General features: G+C 38.2%; 1 protein-coding gene across 3 annotated transcripts in view; it reads right to left on the bottom strand.

Moving 5' to 3' along the window:
- Positions 1 to 521: 521 nt before the first annotated feature.
- BAK1 (BCL2 antagonist/killer 1) overlaps positions 522 to 10,901 on the bottom strand; it is a 28,555-nt gene continuing 18,175 nt past the window's right edge. For all 3 annotated transcript variants that reach the window (XM_026716916.2, XM_087929610.1, XM_026716915.2), the window contains exons 4-6: positions 10,755 to 10,898; positions 8,248 to 8,428; positions 522 to 6,241 (exon numbers count right to left, since the gene is read on the bottom strand). In XM_026716916.2, coding sequence (XP_026572701.2) covers positions 6,137 to 6,241; positions 8,248 to 8,428; positions 10,755 to 10,898 — 430 coding nt within the window. In that variant the 3' untranslated portion in view covers positions 522 to 6,136. The remainder of the gene's footprint in view (positions 6,242 to 8,247; positions 8,429 to 10,754; positions 10,899 to 10,901) is intronic.

Below are 10,901 nucleotides of genomic sequence, written 5' to 3'. Positions count from 1 at the left end.
TTAAGGGATTTTTGATTTTAAATTGAATGAAATTGAAATGAATTGAAATACAGCTTGGTGTCCTTGCCTTGCTTTTTGAAATATGGGTCACTGGCGTGCCATTTAAAGGCCAGGAATGGCCCTCAGCTCCAAAAGGGATGCACCCCTCCTCGCTGTATCAGATTGCAATATCTAAGTACTCCTTTCTATTTTCCATTTCAAACATTATGGCTATATAAGTTAACTGACTTTTTCCTTCATTAACTTCTGGTCATTTCCAATTCCTTTTAATTGTCTGAGCTCATCAGACTGCCAACATGGAAAATACAATCTTACGCTTTAGAAACAGAAAAACCGGAAGAAAAAAACATTGCACATTCAAGCTGCTACATCCAATCCTGGATATAGCATTACTAAGAACTTTTATGGCATACAGTCATAGGTACCTTTCAGAGCACCTACACTTTTCAATGATTTTCTTAAAATCAAGAGAATATTCAAATATAATTTGGAACTCTGTGCTCAAAGAATAGAGAAGCATATGAATAAGCAAGTTTTATTTTAATGTGTGTGTATAATATATATTTTACAGACCCTGCTGTATAGCACTTATTTTCAACCAACAATGTGCTAGGCACTTCACAATTTGAGCACCTTTTTTAAAAAAAGCACATAAAAGATTCAACTTTCTGGTAAAAAGTCAATACATTTCCTCATGGGTATGGCATACAATGAAATACAATTATGGTATATGATAAGGCACATTTTCTGTATCTCCAGAAATATTAGCAGTCCCTTCCATTGAGGTTCACTTCCCTTTTTTTCTATGATGGAGGTAGAATGGAACCCACCTGTGGTTCTTTTTTTCCTTAAGACATGATTGATTTGATTATCTTCTTTTCCAACAACAGAAATTTTTCTTCTCCTCGATATATAGAGGCCAGATGAAGCATACCTACCAGCTGCCATCCTGTATTTAATCGTATTTCCAAACCTCAACCCAATGCAAGTAGAAAGGATAGTTAAGATCTCAACAACATCCTTCAAAAACTGAATTTATTCCAAAGCCTGTCTTTCTGTAGTTGGGTTTGATTGTACCTATCTGCAGCTCTTCCAGAGGTATTTTGTGAGTAAAAAGCTCTTGCTTTCTCTGGCAATTCAAATTTCTAAATAAAATAATGGGAAAAAGGTGATTCTTGCTGCTTAGCAGAAAGGCTAGTACCTATTAAACAGTTTCCCAGCTAGCATGGGAATATTGGGAGTTGAAGTCCACAAATTTTAAAACCTAGCAAGTTGCAGGGGTGTCAAACTCGTGGCCCATGGGCCGGATGCATCACGTGCTGGCAATGTCCACCCCCATTTTAGCAAAGGGGGTGAAGGCATGATACGTAATGTGATGACAATGTGACACCGCAAGTTTGACATCCCTGCACTATTGTGTTTTTTTAATTCCCTTCAGGCTCCTGAGGAAAGTGGGAAATACTTTTAAATTAAAGACAAAAAAAAGTCATTCGTTATTATATTCCCTTCAAGATTTAACTTAAAAAACAAAACAAAACTATAGCTAAAGGGAAAGAAAACACAATGTATTTCTCCATTGACTGGACAGTTCTTATTTAGTAAACCATTGGTTTTAACCTTCATGAATGTAAATTCAAATATTATCAGGAATGTATATAATGCTTTAGTGAGGCACATGTTCCATGGTTTACATGGAGAATTTAAATCAAATGATGCTATCTAGTCCTCAAAAAACACTTAATGCCAAGTCCATATTTGCCTTTACTGAGGCTTAAATATGTCTTAAATCAACAGGATGACAAAGATCAGGCTCTGTGTTACAAGTTTATGTGTTAAAATGCTATACTCAGGTTCAGGGGTGGGTTTCTACTGGTTCTGTCCACCTCTGTAGAACTGGTAGCTCTGAAGAGCAGCAGACAAAGAACCGGTTCTATGTCTGCTGATGTTTTTGCCCACCTGCCCACCCAGGCTCTTACCTGACCATTATTTCCTGATTTTTTTCAATTTCAGCTGCCGTGCAAGGCACAGCTGCAGTTAAAAAAGCAGGAAAAAAGGGCTTTTTAAAAGGCAAAGGCTGCTTCTCTGCACGCAGCATGCTGATGACGATGTACAGGCACGTGGGGCAGCATGCAGGGAAGTACATCGTAAATGACCGAACCTCGTAAATGACCGAACTGGTAGTTAACCCTGTCGGATCCCACCCCTGCTCAGGTTACTCACATTTTAAACCCAAAATGAAAAATTTATTAACAGACATTGTTGTTCCCTTCCCCCACCCCCCCAAAAAACAGTACTGCAGTAACTAGCAAAAATGACTTCGATTTTTAAACTAGGCTGGGAGTCCTGTCACACCTTCACATCTTAATGGGAAAACTCGGTATGATTAGCAATGGCAGGCAATTGTCTCTTAAAGAGAACTTTCTACCACCTCCATGGTTTTTCCTAGTGGATCAGGCAGAGCGGGATGTGGTGTAAGTCAGCCTTTCAGTTCAGATTGGGTAGCAGAGCCAACAAGCCTGGCTAGAACATCTTGTGTGCCTTACAACCTGCAGCAGGATTTTCAGCAGGGTCCTGAGACTCCATGACAGTTATACCTATAATGAGATGTTTAAAAGGCCACATGCTGTCTTTTCTTGGGGGACACCTGACAAAGCGATGTCCCAAGCATCCACAGCTAGTAAAGGCAGAAGAAAGCACCATGCTATACAATAAGAGGCAATTGGACTTCTTCTGGCATATTTACCCATGAGCACAGTAGAAATGAGACCCATATTTTATCCAACTTGCAGGGGAGGACAAAAGGTGGACACACAAACATTTTATGCAGCAAGGCAAATGGTGTTCTTTTAAGCATACCTGCAGCTAGGCATTTATTTTATGCAATTATTTGCCTGGAGTCAATTGAGTTCCTTACGCTTCTGGAAAATGTCTTTGGAAGTCATGCCCAACTTTGTTTTGTAAATCTCATTGGGTGTCCTCTTTTTGTTATTTATGCATTTGTGGGGTCACTTTCTCATTGATATAAAGCATTAGCCCAGAAAGTTTTGTCACCTGAGGCAGAAGAGCAAAATATCCTGTTGCTTTTCTTGCTTGCAAAGTTAAGGATTATCATTCCAAAACTAGCCAAATTATTTTGACATCCAAGGCAAAAAAAAAAAAAAATCCACAACTTCCAGTCTCCACTGTTGTAAAAACAAAAAGTCAGTTCCAGGGACTCTAGGAGGCACCTAAGGTAGCCTCAATCCTGCCTATAGATACAGTTAGCCTAAAGCAACGATGTGGGAACGATGATGGCCTTCACATAAACCTGTCGAAGACAGTAGAATAATGGCATCAGAGAGGGGAAAACTTTGCTGCTTGGTGAAAATGAATCAACAGGAGGACCAGAAACCTAGATCTTGACAAACTAGAGCCAATAACAGAGGAAAAAGAATAGCCTACTACAGTGTCTGTAAGCATATATAAGGTGTTAAGGTTAACTGCACCTAGCTAAAAGATTCTCCTCTCCTGATTATGGTAGGGGCCTTGGTTTCCTTTGGATCCAAACCTGAGAGTTCTGAGGTAGATTCACCTACTAAGTGAAGAGGAACCCATTAGGCAAACTTGAGATAGGACCTCGGGAAGAAGTTACTGAGGAACAATACCCAATTCATTTGCAGCACTGAGGAAAAAATTAACTGCAATAGATGCTTCAAGTATTTTGCAGATCCCCATGTTAATCCTAATATTAAAAAAGATGATTTTTTTCCCAATGCCCTTCCAAATTTCTGCTCTGGACTGCTATGTATTAATAGCTGCTTTAGTACTGGTTTTTGGATTACAGATAAAACTGCTCACTGCACTGGTGAAAAATGGAGCAATGACACGAACTGTATTCTATTTGCTCTGGTTGTAATTATGACCATCGTACAACTCTTACAAGAAACGTCTGCCTGAACCCCTAACTATAAGTCATCTTATCTTAAGTTACTTTAACTGTTCAAACATGAAGGTCTTTAGAAGGGGTTCTTTTAGAAAGGATTTCTGGAAATAAGATTTCTAAACATTATGTTCCAGAATTGAAAGCATTGCCAACAAGCTCCAGCAAAAAAATAGGGGACATCCTTTGAAGTAAGCAGGTATAAGATAAACATGGCAGAGTGCCAGTGAGAAATTCATTCAGTTAGTATAGGAACTTATCAGGCTCATCATTATGAATCTATATATTGCAATCTGCACAAATTGCAATTCAAAAATAATAATATACAATGTATATATTAAGGAGATGTGCACACAAAAATGTCTATTATTAGGATAAGATATGAATACGGTTTTTAAGAAAAGCTCAAGAAGAAAAGTGCATTAAAATGAGTATATTAGATTATTCTTCTGCCAGAAGAGGTTCAAACATTGGCCAAATCCCCAAACACTGATTCATGTAAAAGGAAATAGATATATTTATCTATATTTTATCACAACAATTCTTTTAAGACTATGATCAGGTTCAGATTGATGCTATCTTTAAACTGAAAAATGCTAATGTTTTTCAATATTAAAAATAAATTGACATATGCATTCAGGAAATCTCTGGAGTATCTGTTTTTTAAAAAAATCAGAAATATAAAAATATCCATACTATATTCAAATCATCTGCTTAAGAATTTTTGGTAACTGAATGGCAGAAAAAAACTACTCAAGTTTCATTACTGAATTATGGCTTTATAAAGTATGCAAAGAGAACACAGTTGTATCCAAAATGTCAGTTTTTCCTGATGTAGTAGTAGTTTTATCTTAGACATCAAAATAAGACTTGGCATTAGGAAAAAACTATACAAAGTAAACATTTGGGAGAGTATTGGAAGAAAAATAACAAAATTAGTTTTGGATTTCTTTTAAAAAAAAATAATAACCTCAAGATTAAAAAATAATTATGTTGAACAGAAAATTTCAGCTTTGTACATTTGCCTGCTCCTTCTCCTCTGTGTTCCCATTGAGAAGTTTCATGAAACAGGCAAGGAAGAATTTAGCTAAGCATGATCCGAACAATGTTATGCACTTGTATATTCCACCAATTTCAGATGGAAGATTAAGTACATTCCACTGAAATCAATACAAGATTACAGCCTGATTATATGCATATTTACTCAGAAGTGAGTAAACTTCCTAGGAAAGGGCCTTAAAATTTGCTCAACTTGGCTGGATTTTGCCCATTTTTCATTAGGGAAAGCAGATTCCAACTCCCACGACCGCAGGAAATCACATTTTGTCCATCCTTTGGGTAAAAACAGATTTAACGATTGTCAAAAAATGGAACCTGAAGAAATGTTCTCCATTTCTTTGCTGCCCACTCCCAAACACATATCAACCTTTGAGGTGAACCACAATCATACCTAATCCAAAGGGAAACAGAGCACCATCCTTTGAAAAGAAGCAAGCTTCATTTCTTAATCTTTACAAGCAGCTGACTCTCTTCACCTCAGAAGAGTCACTACAAAGCAAGAGGAGCTACTCTGCCCATATTACAACCAACTTAGGGCAGCAATTATCAAGTGCATGAAAAAGTGCCTATAAAAAATAATGCAGCTATCACATTATTCCCCTTCTCTGGAATATCTAGATATATATTCATATCTAGCATGTATAACCTTGCATGTGATTCACAGATAAATTCAGAAAGCTCTGCAATTAGTCAATTTTTTCAGCCCTGGTCCAGCTCGTAGGAGCAAAACTGCTCAAAATTGGTCTGTACAGATCATGGAACATTCCCCTTGTGGTTTTACTCTTTCTATGGTGATGAGGTTCAGCTGATTGAGAATTCAATTAGTCCTGAGAATGAACTCAAAGAGGTGGTGTTCTTCTTAAAAAGACCTTGCAGAGGGAAGTGCACCTATTTTTCTTGTCTGCAATACCATGAGTACCTGCCTGGAGTATCCCATGAAGATCTGCTGGTCAATGGCCGCTTGATGGAACAAATTCTGCCTCAGGGTTGGTGCCACTCTTCTTTTAACTAAAGTTTTTGCTTTGGAATCACCACGCAGAGGATTAATAAATGGATGTCCTGGTGGAACAGAAGCTGGTAACATGCATTATTTCCCATTTTGTTGTTTCTTGGATCTTTCTTTTTTATGCAATAAACCAGCAGCATTTTCTTTTCCTGTCAGTCATTGAAGAAACGCCGTAGAACGAATTGGCCCAGCACAATCACGGAGGCTATCATCAACATGTATTTCCAATAAATATTGCTCAAGTCCAGTGCTGCCACCTAGAGACAGAACAGTACCATTATAGATCCAATTCTGTATTAGCCTTCTCCAAACCTGGTGTTACCCAGAAGTGTTGGTTTTAAACACCTAGCACTGTCATCAGCCAGCTCACTGGGAATGGAGGGAATTACAGTCGCCAAAAGAGAAAGTATTAAGTTGGGGAAAGGCGGCTTTAAGATCTTCTCTCAGCATATTCTTTCAAAAGAGTAATTCCGGAAAGGGTCATTAGTATCTGAAGAACTAAAATGTATATACACTTGGGTTTTAGAAGGAAGACAACCCTCCCCTGTGCCTTTCTTCACAATTATTCATCAAGGTCCATGTATTATTTACCGTTTGCTTAGCTGCTTTGCATCATGGTTCAGAGGCAGAATATATGCTTTAGAAAGAGAAAATATTAGCCTCAGTATCCCCAGATAGTTTTAGGAATGCCCTTCCTGGAAACCACTTGGAGCATTTATGAACTGAGTAGCATGTAAATTACAGCAAAGTAATCAACCCATCTCCATCAAACAATGAAAAGCTAGAAAGGTCAGTTATTTGACCTAGTTGAAAAGATAGCTTCATAGGTTCCAAAGGTCTCTGGTTCAAATTCCTGTCAAGAGCAGCTATGGATTTTCTTTGGCCTCTTCAGTTGAAGGAACCAAGTAGGATGTTAGGCTTCCATAGTGCCCCTAGAAGCACTAGATTGAGCCCATCAGAATAGATTCCAGTTGTCTAAATGGAGAAGTAGACTTTATACAAACTAGAGGCTTACTAGAGGCAATTGCAGAACAAATTGGACCTCTTATGGTGGAAGTTTTAATGATGTCTTATTGGCAGCCAGGATGCTGGACTCATGGAGGGGGGCATTTATTTCGCTGATCCCGAAGGAGGATTCGGATCCCCGATATATAAACAATTATAGGCCGATTTCACTTTTAAACACTGACTATAAAATATTTACTTCTATTATAGCAAGTAGACTAAAAAGAATGTTAAACGTGCATATAAATGAAGATCAAAATGGATTTCTCCCGACCAGACAAATTAGGAACAACTTAAGAATAGTACTAGATGTCTTAGAATTTTATGAAGCCCACCCCGAAAAACAAATTGCACTTATGTTTTTAGACGCAGAGAAGGCCTTCGACAATTTAAATTGGCAATTTTTAATCCAAAAAATTTATAATATGAATGTAGGCACCAAATTTTAAAACATTATAACAACTATTTATGATACACAACAAGCTAATATTATAATAAATGGGGAATATACCCGCCCAATAAAAATAGAAAAAGGAGTCAGACAGGGCTGCCCACTCTCACCCCTGCTCTTCATATTATCATTAGAAACATTATTAATGCGAATTAGACAGAACCCAGATATAAAAGGATTAAAGGTTAAGAAAGAAGAATATAAGTTGCAAGCGTTTGCGGACGATATGATTTTTTTCATTGAGGAACCAATAGAAAGAGGACAAAAATTGATGAATGAATTAGAACAATTTGGAGCAGTAGCAGGCCTCAAAATTAATAGGAAGAAAACTAAATTAATGACTAAAAATTTAACAGAAAAACAGAAAATAGAATTAGAAGAAGTTATGGGAATACAAGTGATAAAGAAAGCTAAATACTTAGGAATATGGTTGACAGCACATTGTAAGACATTTAAGGAAAATAATTATGATAAATTGATGCAACAGGTAAAGAAGGATTTAGAAACATGGGGTAAGCTGCAACTTTCATTATTAGGCAGGATCGCTGCCATTAAAATGAATATTCTTCCAAAATTTCTATATCTATTTCAGACGATCCCAATTAAAGTGCACAAATTTTTTTTTTGAAGAACTTAATAAAATAACTGTTAAATTTATTTGGCAAGGGAAAAAACCTAGAATAAATTTAAAGGCAATGCAGGATATGAAGAGCAGGGGAGGGCTGGCACTTCCAAATTGGGAGTTGTATTACGTAATTAATATATTTCAAAGGATACTCAGGTAAGATGGTTCTTCGGTTCACTTACCCATCCTCCTTGCTGAGCAATCCATCGTGCAATGCGATTGTGTAGCACGAATTCAGCCATGTAACGTGCAATTCTTCTCAGGAAGCCAGTTATGCCATGCTGGTATACATGGATTGCCATCCTGTAGCCGAAGCCCAGCAGTGCTATCACACGCCCCCAATTGATGCCGCTTTCAAACAAACTGGGGAAGAGAAGGGTCCGTTGCAAATTAGAGATTTTCGGTTCTTTGCTACTTCAGGAAATGCATTACACTGAGGTCTTGATCCCAGCAACTTAATGTCTTGTTCATCCTAATGGTTCTAACGGGAAGAAGAACTGCAGCTTGACCCTGGGAAAACACTTCTGCAATTTAAGGAACTGCTGACAGGTGTTATACGTGTAGCTGTGCACTTTCTAAAGCAAAGTTTCTTAAACTTAGCACCTTTATGACTGTGTAAAGTGCCTTTTTCCTCTGAATCTGATGGCTTCCCAGATCAATGATAACCATTATCATGATGATTACATTTTGATTCCAGCTTTTTTACATATAAAACTCAAGGCAATGCACATTAATATTCCTGCCTCGTTTCCTATTACTTGCATAGTAGGAAAAAAGAATGAGATGCCACATGTTTCAATCTCTAGGCTTTTTGAAATGGTTTTGAAAACTGGAAGTTAAATACAAAGATTGGTTCTATTTCAGACCCACAATCCCCTCGTTTTCCAATCCTGAAACACTAGAAAATTCCAACACCAAAATTTGGCAACAAATCACTGAATATAAGCAGCACAAGTTCATACCAATTTCTAAGGGGGGAAACTAAATGACAAGTTGATTTTTTGGAAAATCTCAACACCCTAAACAAGGAAAGTGGGGGGGACCCTAAAATGATGGAAAAATGTGAAATATGTGTCAAAGTGCAGCTCCCCCCCCTTTTTTTTTTTGATGTTTTGCCTGTCCACAGGAAAAACAAAGGCCAGTAGCCTTTTGAAAAAAACACCTTTTGGACAACCATGACGTGGATGACTTATGACCTGGATAAATACTTAAATCTGTAGGATCAGCTCTGATCTGGCTATCCCACCCTGGAGGGAAAGAAGCTGGCCTTTCTTTCTGCTACAATGTCCATACAGGCTTATTCTGCCACCATGATATTGGGCAGCATCCTTTAAAAACAATCTGTGCTAGCATGTGGCTATAGATATTTCATTTTTAACTTTGGTGCATGGTTGGTTGGAAATCCTTAGCTATCTGATGGGGTGATTCTGATATCCAATTTTAAAAATCAGCTTTATTACATTAGATGTGGCTGAAAACTTAGCAGGCATAGCATGGAGAGTGTTCCCATACATAGCAACTGAAAAAGAGGAAAGAGAAAGCACAGTAAGTGCTGTTTTACCTCAAGGCAGCAAAATGGTGAAACTTGGCTTCCCAAGGAGGGGACAGCAAGAAAAGAGGACAGGAAAGAGAGTTAGGTAATCTTTAGATGGAACAGGAAAACAATGTTTGTGAATGTAAAGATGCATGTATATACATTGTCACTGTTTTCTCTCAGTTGGTGATTTTACCCTTTGCCATTTCCTTTAAAAAAAAATAAAAATCAGATGGAAAGGAAAAGAAAGAAACAGAGGGGAAAACTGCGACTAAATCTTTCCCAAGCGGAACACCATAAACCTCCTTACAGCCTCTTGTTTGGGTATCACTGCCATTATAATCTCCAGGTTCATAACGGTTTTCATTGGCTTCATGCTACATCTGATGGCCTGAAGAGGAATTCTTCTGAATCAGATCAAAGTCCATTTTTAGTCCAGCATACTCTTTCCCATGTTATCTTGTTCCTAAGATAACACCTCTGGCAAGCTTATAGGCAGGTCAGTAGTCTACTCTTGCTGCTGTATCCTAGCAACCAGCCCTAAATTAAGATGGTGGCCACTACTCTGTGTGATTGAAGATCCCACCCTCTTTTTCCAATCTGGCTTGGACCCCATCCTGCATGGAGCTTCAGATGAGAGATATACACCCTGGGTCTGATTCTGGGGATGATCTGGCTTCATGTAGCTTCAGTGAGGCTGGGAGGCAGCTTCTGAAGTCAGAGCACCTTGTCCAAAGCTGATCCTTTCTCTCCATCTTCACAGGGGAAGGTCTGACATATCTTTTCTTCTGTGGGAACCTTTTCCAGAGGCCACAGAATTATAGGAATGCAAATATGTACCTTTTTATAAGATGCCTTACATTCAGAAGATTTAAAAAAAAAAATTGAACTGAAGAACCAATTGCCTTTATGCTTCACACAGAAGTAAATCCAAGATCCTGTTACCAAGAGATGCTGTGTGTGTCAAGATAGGTGGAAAGCAATCCCCCCACCCCCAAATAAATAAATATCAGCTTAGATTTGTGATTTTGCTCTGCTCCATATTTGTTATTTGTTTGGTTTACATGCCACCAGGAATCCTTGTCATGTACAAGCAGTATAGAGGTTAACATCAACCACAACCTTAAAAAAGGCATAAGCATCAAACTCACTTACCTGGAGGCTATTCTGGTGAAGTACTCATATGCATTGTCCTTGGAAGGCTGCAAGGACTTCAGCATCTCAGAGAACTCCTTATCATACCGTGCATTGATGTCATCACCAATGATAGCTAAGCGTCGACCCACCGAATTGTTGATGCTG

The sequence above is a fragment of the Pseudonaja textilis genome, chromosome 3, assembly GCF_049901715.1.
Source record: "Pseudonaja textilis isolate UNSWEBS1 chromosome 3, rPseTex1.2, whole genome shotgun sequence".
NCBI lineage: Eukaryota > Metazoa > Chordata > Lepidosauria > Squamata > Elapidae > Pseudonaja > Pseudonaja textilis.
This window is presented reverse-complemented; position numbering and strand designations above follow the sequence as displayed.